Source organism: Microcebus murinus, chromosome 17, assembly GCF_040939455.1.
Source record: "Microcebus murinus isolate Inina chromosome 17, M.murinus_Inina_mat1.0, whole genome shotgun sequence".
Taxonomy (NCBI): Eukaryota; Metazoa; Chordata; class Mammalia; order Primates; family Cheirogaleidae; genus Microcebus; species Microcebus murinus.
Genome location: NC_134120.1, coordinates 37,832,147 through 37,849,093, shown reverse-complemented (window position 1 = coordinate 37,849,093; position 16,947 = coordinate 37,832,147). Strand labels below are relative to the sequence as shown.

At 38.9% G+C, this 16,947-nt stretch overlaps 1 protein-coding gene and 1 non-coding gene across 2 annotated transcripts in view; both read left to right on the top strand.

The window, feature by feature from the left end:
• DSG2 (desmoglein 2) overlaps window positions 1–13,651 on the top strand; it is a 46,883-nt gene extending 33,232 nt beyond the window's left edge. Inside the window, exons 10-15 of the mRNA XM_012782558.3 lie at window positions 971–1,113; window positions 1,450–1,677; window positions 3,771–3,998; window positions 6,130–6,251; window positions 7,757–8,110; window positions 10,840–13,651. Coding sequence (XP_012638012.2) covers window positions 971–1,113; window positions 1,450–1,677; window positions 3,771–3,998; window positions 6,130–6,251; window positions 7,757–8,110; window positions 10,840–11,847 — 2,083 coding nt within the window. The 3' untranslated portion in view covers window positions 11,848–13,651. The remainder of the gene's footprint in view (window positions 1–970; window positions 1,114–1,449; window positions 1,678–3,770; window positions 3,999–6,129; window positions 6,252–7,756; window positions 8,111–10,839) is intronic.
• Window positions 10,525–10,652, top strand: LOC142861785 (small nucleolar RNA SNORA64/SNORA10 family). Its single transcript, XR_012912935.1, has one exon. It is a non-coding gene; the product is annotated as a small nucleolar RNA SNORA64/SNORA10 family (small nucleolar RNA).
• Window positions 13,652–16,947: the final 3,296 nt, after the last annotated feature.

Genomic DNA, 16,947 nt, shown 5'->3' with positions numbered 1-16,947 from the left:
ACGGCACTCACTCTAGCCTGGGCAACAAAGTGAGACTCTGTCTCAAAATAAAATAAAAAATAAAAAAAAAATAAAAAAAATAAAAAAGAAATAAAAAGCTGCAGAAAAATTTAGTTCAAACATATAATTAGATTTTTTTTCAAATAGCACTATAAATAAATATTGCTGTAAATTAGCCATTCATTCCTGTGTACCTGGACAACCACTTAATAGAAAATAAATTATCAATTTGATTGATTGAACCAAGATACTCATATATCTGGTTTGTATTTCTATTTTTATATGCTAAACTTGATGGTATTAATTACATACATTATTGAAAACATAAAATGAATATTCCCTTGACTTCCCAGATTTGGCTCTTTCCACATTAATTCTCCTCGCTTTGAAGGAAGAAACCCAGAAATCATTTTATCAGCATTGTTTTCACTTTTAACCAATTCAACCTGAAAGAAAGTTATTGCTCCTAACAATACTATTCCAGAATTATTAGATACTTCCATTTAAGGCAATCACTGATTTTTAAAGTTGATATTTACAAATGTTGGGAATATCCCAGTAAACAATAGAATGTAAGAGTACTTATCTCTACCAGTCTTTGTTGTGTAACTAAATTATTCCCCAAAAGTTTACTCTAAATTTAAGGGAACACTAGGTCAAAGCTGTAGGACAGACCACAGAGCAGCTTACAAACTTCTTGGGTTAGTGGGCTGAGGGTGATCACCCTTAATTATATATCTAGTATGTTACAGGAATAAGGACGGTTCCAAGGAAGTGTGATATGCAGTAAGAGAAGGGCTTTTAGGATGAATGTTTTTACTTTTCAAGAAATTGAAAACATTCAAAAAAAAAAAGCCTATAATAAGAGTATATGTAATGAGAAGAAAATTAAGCTTGAAAGAGTTATAGATGTTAGAGATTCTCAATTTATCCAGAATTCAAAATTAATTTTATGTTTCTTTTATAACAGATATGCAAAACTGGAAGATATGGACAATTGGGTCTCTGTGGATTCAGTCACATCTGAAATTAAACTTGCAAAAATTCCTGACTTTGAATCTAGATATGTCCAAAATGGTACATACACTGTAAAGATTATAGCTATATCAGAAGGTAAGTTATTAAATAGATATTTGTCTTAGTTATATGTATTTAGATATTTATTAAATAAATATATATTTATTGTTAGATATGTATTTAGATATTTCCAACATCTGAAAACTTTGTTTTGATCATGTGTAAAAACCGAATCTCACTAATGAATGAACGTTCACATTTAGTGAATTAAAAGATATTACTTGGTCTGAATATGAAACATTTCTAGGATAGAAAGTGTCCTGAGTGGTTAGTCCCTTTTTCATACCAAATTGGCAAGAAAATTCAAATATATCCATTGTCAGCAATAGTATCAGAATACACATACTTTATCTTTTTTTTTTTTTTTTTAAGATTATCCAAGAAAAACCGTCACTGGCACTGTCAGGATCATGGTCGAAGACATCAATGACAATTGCCCCACACTAGTGGACCCCGTGCAGACTATCTGTGATGATGTACCGTATGTGAATGTCACTGCGGAGGACCTGGATGGATACCCAAACAGTGGGCCTTTCAGTTTCTCTGTCATTGACCAACCACCCGGAATGGCAGAAAAATGGAAAATAGTACGCCAAGAAAGTAAGCAAAACCATTGGACTACATTAAAATCCAAATATGAAGCATGATAGATATCTAAAGTATTTATAATATAGATTGTGTTTCTTCTCATAAAGTATATTTCCAGTACAACCTTTAAAGGAATTTATAAAATGAGGTTCTGCTCTTGTAGGCATATAGAGCTTGTTATAGCATCATTAGTATTTTTTGTGTGCCTTTGGAGAGAAGAAAAATAACCTAAAATGTCTTGAAGGTAGCTGGGCATTCTCCAAATAGCTCTTAGAGTAATTTTGTCTCATAAGGTGAGGAGTAGCAAGCCTTTTGAAGCACAACAATCATAGTAGGTGCCTTCTAAAAATCTGGAAGTGTGGGAATAATAATTCCATTTAAAATAACCTTTACTGAGCGCTGACTATATGTCAGGCACTCTGCTAGCCCTTCCTATAATATATTATCATATTTAGTCCTTACTTTATAACATTATTCCCTGGTTAAAGCTGGGGACATGTTGGCTTGCCTAGAGGTAAGTAACTTGCTCAAAGTCACAAAGCTAGAACATGGGCCAGGCACGATGGTTCACGCCTGTAATCCTAGCTCTCTGGGAGGCCGAGGTGGGCAGATTGCTCGAGGTCAGGAGTTCGAAACCAGCCTGAGCAAGAATGAGACCCTGTCTCTACTATAAATAGAAAGAAATTAATTGGTCAACTAATATATATAGAAAAAATTAGCCGGGCATGGTGGCGCATGCCTATAGTCCCAGCTACTTGGGAGGCTGAGGCAGCAGGATTGCTTGAGCCCAGGAGTTTGAGGTTGCTGTGAGCTAGGCTAATGCCATGGCACTCACTCTAGCCTGGGCAACAAAGTGAGACTCAGTCTCAAAAAAAAAAAAAGCTAGAACATGATAAAGACCCTTTATCTGTCTGATACGCCCCCATGCCAGTGGACATGCCCATATGTCCCTACCTTGTGCATATGGACCATGTGATGTGTTGATGTGAGTTTTTAGGTATCCTTCAGGATGGTTTTGAATATGGAAAAGTCTATCCAGAAAACTATTTTGTTTTAAACAAGTAGCGTTCATTTCAGAAAAATTTCAAATGTGATGCCCAAGTTTTTCTTAATTCACAGGTTTATTATTTTATTTTCAGCAAATATGTTAAATAATTTTAAGAGGCTTTGAATATTGTTTGGTCCAATTCTCAAATTAATACCTTTAACATTTAAAACTGCGTTTATATAAATTTAGTATCTTTGGTTTTCTTATGTTTTTCAGTGATCTGAATTAATAAGTAAAACTCCCCTATGATCCTTACACTCTAAAATTCCAATAGATGCAACTTATAAACACATTGAGTTCTGTATTATTAATAGGTAGTAGTATTATGTCAATAATGAATTTCTTAAGAGTGCTAGTAACCATTGGCCTTAGAAGGTACATGCTGAAAAATTTCATGCTATCTGTAACTTACCTTGAAATAGTTCCCAAAAAGTTAAAAAAAAAAAAAAGTGGCTGTATATATAGAGAAAAAGTATGTTGAAAATTGTGAACAATTAGTGAAGGGTTCATTGTGATATTCTTTCATCTTTTCTGTAGGTTTTCATTTTTTTTTAAATTTTGAATATATAGTATTAGAAACAAAAAGGAGAGGACTAGATAAAACAAGATTGGCCCATTGTTAGAAGCTATTAAAGCTGAAGATAGGTACCATGGGGTTATGCTCTTCTATTGTCTGTGTTTAAAATTTGCCTTAGTAAAGTTTTTTTAAGAAATAGTAAAATAAAGTCATTCCATGGAAATGCTGTTTAACTCACCACCTGTCACTGCATTCCTAGTATGTGGACCATTTTGGTAGACCACACACATTGGTTGCAATTAATCATCATGAAAATAAGGCGTCCAAATCTGATCCTGCAGTGCTGAAGCTGCATATTAAGGATCTATGCATCTAAATTTCAGCGGGCACGCAATATGAATTCAGTGAGAAGTGAAGGAAGACGAAAGCTTCTAACTGGAGCTAACTATTATCAGCAATAAAAGAATTTTCTGTAATTCCATTTTGCCCCTTCCTTGATAATCACTCACTTTTATATTCTTTTGCCTCCTGCCGTTACAGGTACCAGTGTGCTGCTGCAACAAAGCGAGCAAAAGCTTGGGCGAAGTGAAATTCAGTTCCTGATTTCGGATAACCAGGGCCTCAGTTGCCCTGAAAAGCAGACCCTCACGCTCACGGTGTGCGAGTGTCTGGACGGCAGCGGCTGCGCAAAAGCGTTGCGCAGCTCCTACGTGGGCCTGGGACCCGCGGCGATCGCGCTCATGATCTTGGCCCTTCTGCTCTTGCTACGTGAGTCTTTCAAAAGCCAATTTTGAGCTCCTTTTAGTGATTTGAGTGCACTACTACTAGTGATTCTATGTTACTATGGTGATCATTGATTTCTCCGCAGTTATTCTTAAACCACATTAGAATGCTTCTGAGGGTGAATAGGGAAGCAATACTGAATGATTGAAAAATTCACTAAAACTTGCTATTGTAGGACCCTTCAGGATTTTGTATGATAAATATGTATCATTTTCTGATTTAAATAACTGAAGTCAGGCATGCTCTTCAGCTACCTTTGGCGCAAACCTTGTTGCTGTGAGCTCTGTGAGGGCAGCGTGTTGTCTGTTCTCTCTACCGCTGTGTTTCCGGTACCTTAGACCAGAGCTTTGCACATGGCAGGCTCAGAAAATATCTATTGTGTGAACTTGGATTATGCATACAAGCTTATCTTACAAATTTAGCTTATTCCAATCAGTCCTTGCTTTGCACATGCAACTTGTCCGAGCTCTGCCTGCCCGCTGCCCCATGCTCCTGCCCTCCACCAGGCTCCCAGCAGTGAGACCCTCCGAGCACATTTCTGCTTCCCAACACTGACAAAATGTTCTCCACCAGTCCCGTCTGCCCTCCAGAGTCTCGGGTTTCTTTTGACAAGAGAACAAGGGACTGCAACCGGGCGTCACGTGGAACACCACTCCACTGGACCACTGAACTTGGGCAGAGGACCACCTCCAAGGGAGGCTATTTCAGTGACAGAGGAGGAGCCAGTTAGAGCCATTAGTAGATATTCAATTGAATACGCAGCACTCAACAGTTTACAGTATACTTTTATACTATTATTTCCATTTTGTGGGTAGAAATACAGACACTTAATGGTCAGTGACTTGTCTCAGCTTGCCATGTCTGTGGGTAGGTACTGGAGCCAGGACTGCTTCTTTTACCCAAGCATTCCTTCCACTGCCTTCTCATCTCAGATTCCCTGGAAACCAATGTGGCACTTGGCACATAACAGTTACTTGATTAATATTTGTTGAAATTGTTGAATTGCTACTGGCTGATTCCAATCTTTTTATTAATTACAAGCTATAGTTACCATGCTGTCGACTATTTTACATAAAAAGGAATCTAGATGGTAGTCAGTTCATCATTGGAAGCTGCCAATGGGCGTGGCAGATGTGGTTAATTCTTTCTTGCCTTGATCGAGGGTCTTTTCTTCCCCCTAGAGGTAGAATAAAATTTAAGGAGGGATCTCTGAAATTACATTTAATTCTATATGAAACATTATATATATTCTGAGGGTTTTTAAAGTAGAATCATTTTAGAAAATACTTAGGTGATTCAAAGGTTAGTCGGGACCTCATAGAGTCATGCCTTGTGCAAAATTTTACTCTAGGGTGAAGTACTGTAGCAGTTTCAGTGTTCTCCAATATTGTAATATATTAAGATTTTTTACTCTTAGGAGCTTTTGATCTTTCTAACAGTACATTTTTGTATAGACAATCAGTTAAAAAAAATTTAGATAGTGGTTTTTTAAAAAAATTAATCTTTAAATTGGTTTCAGTGATTTGGATACTATCTAATCCAGCCTTGGTATTCCACTTAGTAACTGTAGACAGCCTCTTTGTGATGAACGAGGCCTTCAAATCTGTAGAACTCTCTCATGCTGCCTTCGGGCTTTCATGTAACTCACCCGAGACAAGCTTGGTAAGGTTGGCTCAAGGTGAAGAAAGGAAAAATAGGGCTGTTGGCTGGGTGCAGTGGCTCATGTCTATAATCCTAGCAATTTGAGAGGCTGAAGCAGGAAGATCACTTGAGGCCAGGAGTTCAAGACCAGCCTGAGCAACATAGTGAAACCCCTGTCTCTACAAAAAAATTTTTAAAAATTAGCCGGGAGTGGTGGCACGCACCTGTAGTCCCAGCTACTCAGGAGTCTGAGGCAGGAGGATCGCTTGAAGTCACGGTGAGCTGTGATGATGCCACTGCACTCCAGCCTAGGCAACAAAACAAGACCTCGTCTCTAAAAAAGAAAAACAGAGCTGTAAATAAGTGAAGACAACTCCAGGGAATGATATGCAAAAATTCCAAAAATTATGCAATATAATTTTAGAAATATGTCAGGCTTAGCCTTCTCTGACCCTCAGTTTTGTGTCTGTTGTAGTTGTGCCATTTCTGCTGCTGATGTGCCATTGTGGAGAGGAAGCCAAAGGCTTCGCCGCTATCCCCGGCACCATAGAGATGCTGCACCCTTGGAACAACGAAGGGGCGCCACCCGAAGACAAGGTCAGGTCCTCAGATGTCAATATAACTTGTCTTCCTTTTGGGGTTTTTAAGGGGCCTCGGGAAATGTTTCTAACGTCTCTGATCATGAGGAGTAAAGCGATCATTGCGGATTTCACTCACGTGCCTTTGTTAAACAAAGGGTTCCAATGACAACATGCTTTCTGTTTGTGGACAGGGCAGAGTGGAGATGGTTTTATATTCTCCTGTAACATGTCCTGTGTTCAGAGAATGTAGAGCAAAGGTCAGGGAGAACAAGAGTGTGTAGGGATTTAGGATAGAAATGTTTGTCCCAGTATTAAATGGGGAGCCTTCCACAGCCAGGAAGTGGCCTGTCTCCATTCCCTCCACATGTAGGGGTGGCAGAGGTAAATCCACAACCCCCATGGCACTTGCAAAACGTTGCAAAATCCCCTTTCCCAGCCACTTAGGAGCCATTTCCCTTTGCCTGTCTATAGCATCTTCACCCTGGACCTCTCGCCACCATCTGCCATGAGCACCCTTTCCCCTTTCTTACAGGGTAGGATTTAGCATCGACTGTCATTTTCTTAACAGTGATGTAAACATGAACGTGGCCAGGCCAGGATCAACATGACGATCCCTCCACAATGTGCCTCCTGGCTCCTCCTGTTTCTCCTCCATGGACGAGTTCCATTCCCACACCATCCTCACGTTCCAGACGCTCACTGCTGTCCCCACACTCCAGCCCGTACATGGGAGGAGAGTGAAGAACAGCTCTTTCAGCACACCTACCAGAAGTTGCATACGCCATTTCTGCTCCATTGACATTGACCGCAACCTAGTCGGGCGGCTCTCCCTCGTAGCATCAGAGGCTTGGAAATACAGTCTTGATTTTGGGAGGCCATGTATCCAGCTAAAAACAAAATTAAGAGCTCTCTAACCATAGAAGAAAGGACCAAACTCCAGAGGAAGCTAGAAATACCACTGGTGCCAGTGGAGTAAATGAGCGGAGACTATATGTGAATGTTGGAGTTTTGTTTCCTCCTTGAGTTGTAATCATCTTTGAAATGAGGAAGTAAAAAGAGAGAGAGTTTCACAAGATTCAAATAGAAGTTATTCAACCTACCAGGAGTGGTGGCTAACACCTGTGGTCCCAGTGACTCAGGAGGCTGAGGCAGAAGGATCATTTGAGGCCGGGAGTTCAGGAATAGTGTGGGCAACATAGTGAGACCCCATCACTACAAAAAATAGGAAAAAAAAAAAATAGCTGGGTGTGGTGGCACATATATGTAGTCCCAGCTACTCAGGAGGCCAAGGCAGTAGGATCAGTTGAGCCCAGGAGTTTGAGATGGCAGTGAGCTATGACCGCACCACTACGCTTGAGCTTGGGTGACAGAGCAAAGTTATTCAACCCACAGTATTTTTTCTAACTGGCCTCTGTGGAACCAGCTTGTCCCTACCTCTGCCCACTCAGCTCAGATTCTTCCAGCAGCTGCACCAACCCTCCATCCTTCTAATTCCATTCTCAACTGTATGTGTTCTCACAGGTGGTGCTGCCGCTGCTGGCTGTGGATCAACGGGACGGTCTAGCGGTAAGAAATGGCGTCGTAGGCATAACCAGGGAAGCCACTGTGAAAGGAAGTAGCTCGGCATCCTTTACCAAAGTGCAGCAGGAGATGTCTGAGATGGAGGGAAGATGGGAAGAACAGAGAAGCCTTCTGACTAGTGGAGCTGCCCAGGTTACAGGGACAGCAGGAGCCATCACCAGTGCTGCAAGCATAAGGACCACACAAGCCACAGGGGCTTCCAGAGACATGGCAGGGGCTTCCAGAGACATGGTCGGAGCTCGAGTAGCTGCTGGTGCACTGAACGAGGAATTCTTAAGAAGCTATTTCACTGATGTAAGGATTGGTTTTTATGTATGGGGGGGAAAACATTTCTATATGGATGTGATATTATTAGGGTAATCATTGCTGTGGATCTAAAGGAGACTTTGGGGGGTGGGGTTTGGGTTTTTTGTTTTTTCCAAGGAAATGCTTATAGGCAATAAGAGATACACCCATCGAATCAGTCAGTGTAGCTAAATTACACTGTGCTAACAGGGGACCCTGCAATGTTAGTTCAGTCAGCTCTGCTCTGCTCCGCTCCGCTCCAGGCTGTCTTCATTCCAAGATACACAATGAGAGAGCAGATTGTACCTGGGACACTGCTGTCCTTGTGGCCCAGGGTAAAGAATAAGGCAGAGGCAGACAATGGCCCTGAAAGCCTCCACCTGTTTACACTCATATTTCATTGATCAAAGCAAGTCATGTGCCCAAGACAGATGCCAGTAGGGCAGAAAGTTCCATCCCTCTGCAGGAGCAGGCTTGATAGGGATGAGCCCAGTTGGGAAGGGCAGAGAATACATGACCTAAAAGACACAATCTACTAATATTAAGTCCACTTGAATTTTAACTTCTGTATGAGAGTATTTAGCTTCACTATAAAGTTGAGAAGAGTTGCAGGAAAGATGATCAGATGCAGTAAGGAAGCTCATGCCTAGAATTAGGAGTTAGAAACAAGACGGAAAATAAAAGTGTTGCACAGGAACACTGTACATTTTGGAACAAGGATTATTACCATAAATAATTGGGGATATTTCATAACAGAGAATGGGTCAATTCATCAGGAAGCCGATGTCAGTACCTAACAACAGAAATTCAAAACCTTGAAGCAAAAACTGATAGAACTAAAAGAGAAATAGACAGATCGATAATTATAGTTGGAGAGTTCAACCTCTTCTATTCATAACTGAAAGAACAAGCAGACAGAAAATCAGTAAGCTGTAGGAAATATAACAACACTGTCAACTGACTGGATTTGATTGGCATTGATAGAGCCTTTTGCAGCTAAAGCAGAATCCACATTCTTTTCAATATAGACTCTATTCCAGGACGTAAGTGTAAATAAATTTAAAAGAATTGCAGTCCTACAGTATACTCTGACAAGAAGAAACTAAACCAGAGATCAATAACAAAGAGATATGCCCAAATATTTGTAAATTACACCTTTCTAAATAACCTGTGGATAAAAGAAAAAAAATAATAGGATCAATTAGAAAACATTTTGAACTGACTGAAAATTAAATCATACTTTATCAAAAACTTATGGGGCACTGCTAAAACAGTGCTTGGAGGGAAATTGATAGCAAAAGTGATTATATTAGAAGATGGGTCACAAATCAGTGATCTCAGCTTCCCCCTTAAAAAGTTACAGAAAGAAGAACAAATTAAAACCAAAGCAAGCAGAAATAGGCAATAAATTTTCGAGGCAAAATCAATTAAATATTAAACAAAAAAATAGGTATAAAAGCAATGAAACCAAAAGCTTATTTAAAGAGATCAAAAAATTGATAAACCTCTTAACCAGATTATTTGAGATATTATATAAAGGGTATAGATGCAAATTATGGACATAAGAAATGAAATAAAGAATATTACTGTAGATCATACAGACAGTAAAGATAATTTTAAAAATAAAAATAAAAGCAGGATTGGATGCCTTTGTTGAGAACAAGGTCCCTGTGTCCCCAATGCAATAGGCAAAGTGGGAGTGTTAGCTTCTGGGAGGCACCTGAGAGGCTAGGAGAGGGGCTTCCATTGAGGAAGGCAATTTATTTCTATTCCCTCTGTTCCAAATTTCCAAATTACTGGAGTGTTTTCCCACTTTTTTCCACCCTTCCCTTCATACCATCCTCCACCCCCCCAAGTATTATCTTGACAGATAGAGTTAGTGTCAAGGAAAACCACTTCCTGTCCTTTTCTGTCTCATTGCTAAGCTTGGTGCTAGTATCCTATTTGTTTTATTTTGATGTATTTTTCTTCTCTCCTCTAATCCTGCTCAGGTCAGTCTTGGTTATGTGTGCATGTGCTAACTTTAGATTTGGAAATAATTTCAGAATTATCAGAAAATTTGCAAGAATAGTAGAAATTTTGAATTCTTGTTCCCTCTTCACCCAGATTACCCAATTATTAACACTTTGTCACATTCACTATTAGCTTTTCCATTCTCCCTCTCTCTGTCTCACACATACACAAACGTTCTCTTACATTACTACAGTACCATTAACAAATTCAGAAATTTAACATCGACACAATCCATATTTCTGTTTAACCAACTGTGACAATAATGTCTTTTATAGCAATTGTTTTTCTTGTCCAGGATCCTGCATTTCATTTAGTTACCAGGACACTTGAGTCTCCTTTAATCTGAAATAATCTCCTCTCCTTTTCTTTGTTTTTTATGATATTAATAATTTTTTAAGAATACAGGGCAGACTCTCTCATTTCTTCATAGTCGCACTTGTCTTCATCAGTGTGACTTCATAACAGGGAGAGAGAGAAATGATCTCAGGACCTCAGACTGGCCTTATGGTGGCCTCTTTCCTTGAAAGGCTCAATAGGTCCCGAAGAAAGAAAGCAAAAAAGAGAATAAAGGCCAGTGATGTTGTAGGATATCTCTCTATTGGGTTTTCTCTGGTGTTTCCTTGTAATTAGATTCAGGTTATGCATTTTGAACAGGAATATAGAGACTCGTTTTTAAATGACGAGGTGTTGCTAATTATTTGTCTCTGTGTTTATTTTCATTTTAGAAAGCAGCCTCTTACGCTGAGAACGATGAGATTCACACGGCCAAAGACTGCCTTCTGGTTTACTCTCAAGAAGAAACCGAATCCCTGCATGGTTCCCTTGGCTGCTGCAGTTTTATTGAAGGAGAGCAGGACGACCGCTTCTTAGATGATTTGGGACTTAAATTCAAGACACTAGCTGAAGTTTGTATAGGTCAAAAAATAGACACAGATATGCAAATTGAGCAGAGGCAAAAACCTGTCGCAGGAACAGGTACGAAGGCAGCGTCACGTACACTCTATGAGCAGACTAAGGTTGATTCAGAGAATACTTATGCCTCTGGCAGTAGCTTTCAAGTTCCAAAATCTTTGCAGGAAACAAATGCAGAGAAAGTAACTCAGGAAATAGTCACTGAAAGATCCGTATCTTCTAGGCAGGCTCAAAAGGTAGCTACACCTCTTCCTGATCCATTGGCTTCTAGTAATATTATAGTAACAGAAACTTCCTATGCCACAGGCTCCACTGTGCCACCAAGCACTGTGATCCTGGGCCCTACACAGCCACAGAGCCTTATAGTGACAGAGAGGGTGTATGCTCCAGCTTCTACCTTGGTAGATCAGCACTATGCTAATGAAGGCAAAGTCATGGTTACAGAAAGAATCATACAGCCTAATGGGGGTGTATCTAATCCTCTGGAAGGCACCCCACCTCTGCAAGATACACAATACATTATGGTGAGGGAAAGAGAGAGCTTCCTTGCCCCCAGCTCAAGTGTGCAGCCCACTCTTGCCATGCCCAATGTAGCAGTAGGACAGAATGTGACAGTGACAGAAAGAGTACTAGCACCTGCTTCCACTCTGCAATCCAGTTACCAGATTCCTGCTGAAGATTCTGTGACAGCCAGAAAGACCCTGGTCCCTGGCGCTCTGCCAACTTTTGGTTTAGCGGAATCTGGCCATTCTAATTCTACCATGACTACATCTTCCACCAGAGTCACCAAGCATAGCACGGTACAGCATTCTTACTCCTAAACAGCAGTCAGCTACAAACTGACCCAGAGTTTGACTAACAGGCACTGATTTCATGTTTTCAATATGCCTGCTTTTCATGAGTCTTAACAGACATGCAGAGACACACAAACAGCTTAAAATTTCTCTCAGTCACTGATATGTAAAGGGCCACACTGTCTCTGCTCCCATGAATGTATTTCAGAAATGCTCCATGATTTACTGAGGACATAGCATGATGCTGTTTCTTAGGTACCTTTTAGTGATTTATGTAAATAATATTCACAAAACAAGACAGAGAATAAATCTGGCTTCTACGAATTTAACCAAATTAGCACTGTATCCAGTTCATCAGCCGTCCAGCAGAGAACTCAGGAAACCGACTGGGTCTCTTTGCATATCATATTAACATTTAACATTGATATTCTACATTCTGTATTTTACTGCACCTAATTGACAAGTCAGTTATCCAGAGATGCACAATCTGGGTTACCAGTTTTGTTGTTGGTTTTCCTTAAGACTGGAACCTTTTTAATCTGTGTGAGGCTGATTACATTTTGGAACAATAACACGGGGAGAACACACATTGTATGTTTCTGTGCACATAACTGCATGTGTGTGTATGCACATGCATATCGTATGGTCTTAAAAATAGCATTTTACCTCATCATTTCAACAGTCATGAAAATTTTAAACACTTCAAATTCAGTTGAATAACCCAGGACAAAATTTATAAATACAAAATAATTTTCCTTTGTATAATAATATGCCATGAATAAAAAAAAAAAAAAACTCAGGGTACATTCTCTTCCAAGTAGCTACAATTTAGAGCAGCTAAATTAACTAACTATATTCTCTAGTCATGGTGGGGAACCATGCCTACTTCACTGCTATGTAGCCTCAGTGCCTAACATGGTGCCACATAAGTATTTGTGGAATTAAACTGAATTGTACACACCATTCTCTTTTATCTACAATTGCCAAAAATATCAAAAATCTGTATATTTCTATAATTTTATATTTGAAACTATGATTGTATTCTGATGTCTCAAAGTCACTGATTGGCTTACATAACTAGTAAATATTATGTTACAAAAACCTCAAAACAATTGACCTGATTTTGCACAACATCCTTGCCCTTCTTTTTTACAAGTTATTTTTTTACAAGTTATTTGGGTTGTGTAGGTCCTCCATGGATTATATTCTACTGCTCCTAGAAACAATGTCTCAAGATAGTATGTGCATAAGGAATAATTTATATAAATATTTCCCACAACACAATAGTTTTCATAATTTTTTTAAAGACTAATTTCTTGACTTTTAAGATATTTTGCTGGGGAAATGAAACTTTAAAATTTTACTTTTGTAGACATTTTTAAAAATATTGTTGAAAGGTTTTCTACAGTGTGCTCCCACTGTATATAGATGAGGACAAATATTTTTAGACATTGTTTAAGTCTAGCTTAAGATGGAGGTCACTCTTCCATGATCTAGAATTTTTTCCTCTCTGCTTAATAGTTGTGTTTCTTCTTTCTTTTCATTATAGACCTAGTCATATTTTGCCAAGTCTGCAACAGGAATATCACTACTGTGTGAAAATATAAATATGACCTATGTGCTCAGAACAAACAAAATTTGGTCTTAAGCTTCCTCCTTGGCTCGGCTTGAAAACCTAACCTGTCTCTTGTATATAACATAATCACATTTTCTGAAAGATTTTCTTTGTTCTTGAAAAAAAAAATGATTTGCATTAGTTTTACATCTGTTTTTGGGGGGGAGATTATATTTGTATTATCATAAAATATTTAAATAAAAAGACTACGTTTGGAGTGACCTTTTCCCTGTATCTTTTTATTGCTTTGTCATATTTTATAAGGAATATAGATAGCTTGATGGTTGAGAGAGCACCGAAAAGGCAGGTGTTTCTTGGACTTTGTTATTTAATTAGATCTGCTTACAGCCAGCCCCTAGTAAAAAAGTATCTGCCTGTTGTTTATCTAAAATTCAAATTAAGCTAGGTACCTTGCATTTCCATTTGCCAACTCAGGCAACCTTGTTCCTAAGGAACTGAAGGTCGCTGTCTGCCCAGAAAGTAACGCTAGAGAAACCTGTTAGGATTGGCTGCCGAAGGCTCACATATCTGACCCAAAAAGATGAAATCATTCTACCAGTGTTTGAGAGGCTATTTTAATTGCTTGTCATAGTTTACAGAGTTGCAGCTGTAGGAGAAGAAAAAAGATCTTTCTCTTTTACCCTTCTAGGTGTTCAGCTGGGGCTGTGTAACAAAACACAGATTAACAAGAGAGAAACGTAAATCTATTGGCATGTACATCTCGTAGGTACATGGGAGAAACTCTGGGATGAGAAGCTCAAAAGGATGGTTACAACTTGGGTTTAAAATGATAATGACTGACGGAATTGGGCAGCCCTCAAACAGGAAGAGGTTCAGAGAACACTGCTCTGCAACCTGGGCAGGTCGCATTCAGACAGAAAACAAGTAAGGTACAGAAACATCTTGATTGGTTACAGCTCAGCCTTTGCCTTATTTGGACACAGTCCGATCAGTTGGCAGCCTGTGATTGGCTGAGACTCAGCTGTTGTGATTGGCTGAGACTCAGCTATTTGTTACAGGTAAATTCCTAAATTAGATTTTGGTTCATTTTACTTATGAATGCAATAAGTAATGTTACTGATCAAACATCACCTAGAGATGAGATTTTTTTTTTTAGAGAATTAAAGCTTACTTTAACACACCAAAATTTCTTAGTCTCATTATTTTAGTGTAGTTCAAATCCTCTATCTCATTGCTGATTTTTTTGTCTACTTTTTCTGTTAATTTAAAAAAAGAGGGGTTTACAATCTCCTACTGATGGTGGCTTTGCTAATTTCCCCCTTTAATTCTTTCCTACTTTCCTTCCTGTATTTTGAAACTTTACACCTGCGTTATTAAGTACAAACACATTAGGATTATTGTGTATTCCAGAAAGACCCTTTTATCATCATGAAATGTCTTTCTTTGTTTACAATTGTTAAATTTAGCCGAAAGCTGCCTCCTTATATATTTTAACTTGGCCTAAAGGTTTCTTTCTACAGAGTGAACCGTAAACTAACTGGATGTGTAAACAGCCTGTAATCTACTCTTGCAACAAATAGGAGAATCTTAGCCAATCACAGCATCCGTACTTCAACCACTCACAGGCGGCCAACTGTTCAAACCGTGTTCAAAGAGGGCAAATCTGGAAATGTAACCAATCCGGCTGCTTCTGTCCCTCACTTCCGTGTGTTCTGGACAGCACTTTCCTTTTTCTGTCCATAAACCCTCTCCCACCGTACAGCATTGCAGAGTCACTCTGAATCTATTCTGGTTCAAGGAAGCTGCCTGATTCTCCAGTCATTCTTTGCTCAATTAAATTCTGTTAATTTAATTTGTCTAAAGTTTTTCTTTTAACATATTCTTTGCCTTGAAATCTACTTTGCTTAACATTTACACAGCCACACCGGCTTTCTTAGGCTTAGTGTCCCCACAGTGTATCTTCTGGATCCTTTACTCTCTAGCTGTGTATGCCTTTATAATTATAGTGCATTTCTTGTAGACAGCATATGTGTAGGTCTTGCCTCCTTATCCATGTTGACAATTTGAATTTTAACGGAAGGTGTTGCAGCAATTGCTCAGATGTAAGTAAGTTTAAGCCTTCCATCTTGGTATTTGTTTTCTCTCTGTCCCATTTGTTTTCTCATTTCTCTGCTCCTTCTTTCTTGCCTTTTGTGTAGTGCGTGTTTTAGGATTCCACTGTAGCTCCTCTATTGATTAAAGACTTAACACCTGAAACTGAGACCTCTAGAAGAAAGCACTGGGGAAACACGCCAGGACACTGGTCTGGGCAAAGATTTCTTGAGCAACACCATGAAAGCACAGGCAACCAAAACAGAAATGGACAAATGGGATCACATCTAGCTAAAAAGCTTCTGCATAGCAAAGGAAGCAATCAACAAAATGAAAAGACAACCCACTGAATGGGAGAAAATATTTGCAAACTACCCATCTAACAAGGGATTAAAAACCAGAATATATAAGGAACTGAAACAGTTTCAGGTCTTAGATTTAAGACCTTTTATCCATTTTGATTTGATTTTTGTATATGGTAAGACAAATGGATCTAATTCATTCTTATGCATATGGAATCCAGTTTTCCCAGCACCGTTTATTGAAGAGACTGTCCTTTCCCCAGTGTATATTCTTGGCACCTATATAAAAAATGAGTTCACTGTAAATATGTGGATTTATTTCTGAGTTCTCTGTTCTGTTCCATTGATCTATGTGTCTGTTTTTAGGCCAGTACCATGTTGTTTTGGTTACTATAATTTTGTAGTATAATTTAAAGTCAGGTAATCTGATTCCTCCAGTTTTGTTCTTTTTTCTCGGAATGGCTTTGGCTATTCTGGGTCATTGGGGATTCCATATGAATTTTAGGTTTATTTAGAAAACAGTTTTATTATTGAAAAAGCATTAGGCTAGAATGTAATACATATATATCACAGGCAACCCATAAAGAAATTGTAAAGACAGGAAAAATTCTCACCTTTTTTTATAGCCAGTCAGTACATATGTGTTCACAAGATAAATGATAACTTGTCGTCAAGTAAAGTGGCCATTGTGTTTGCTAAATTACCTTATTCAAAGAATAAGAAAACTTCTTAGCATTCTGTGACAGGTAGCTAAGCTAGGTACAGTTTGAAGCCAGGGCCCCATGAAGATGGGAGGACAGGGGTGCTATCTTCTTCCGTGTTTACCATTCAAAGAGATGGTCCCAGGTCCTTCAGAAAGACATTTCTGATTATAAAGCTGGCAAAGACTCATTTACTTTTTAAAAGGTTTGTATTTCAAAGAGACGGAGGAGGAATTAACAGTTACAAGTTGTAAAGTAAATGCTCAAGGAAACGGGAGAAGGGAAAGAAAGTCTCTTTCCCTTTTCACACCAGAGAAAATTCAACTTTTTAAGATTTGTACTCACCCTTACACTCTAGACTTATGTTCTATGTGGCAAGTTACTGACTACCAATTGGACAGCACAAATATAGAACATTTCTATCATTGTGGACAGGTTTTTTGGGGGGAGGGGTGCT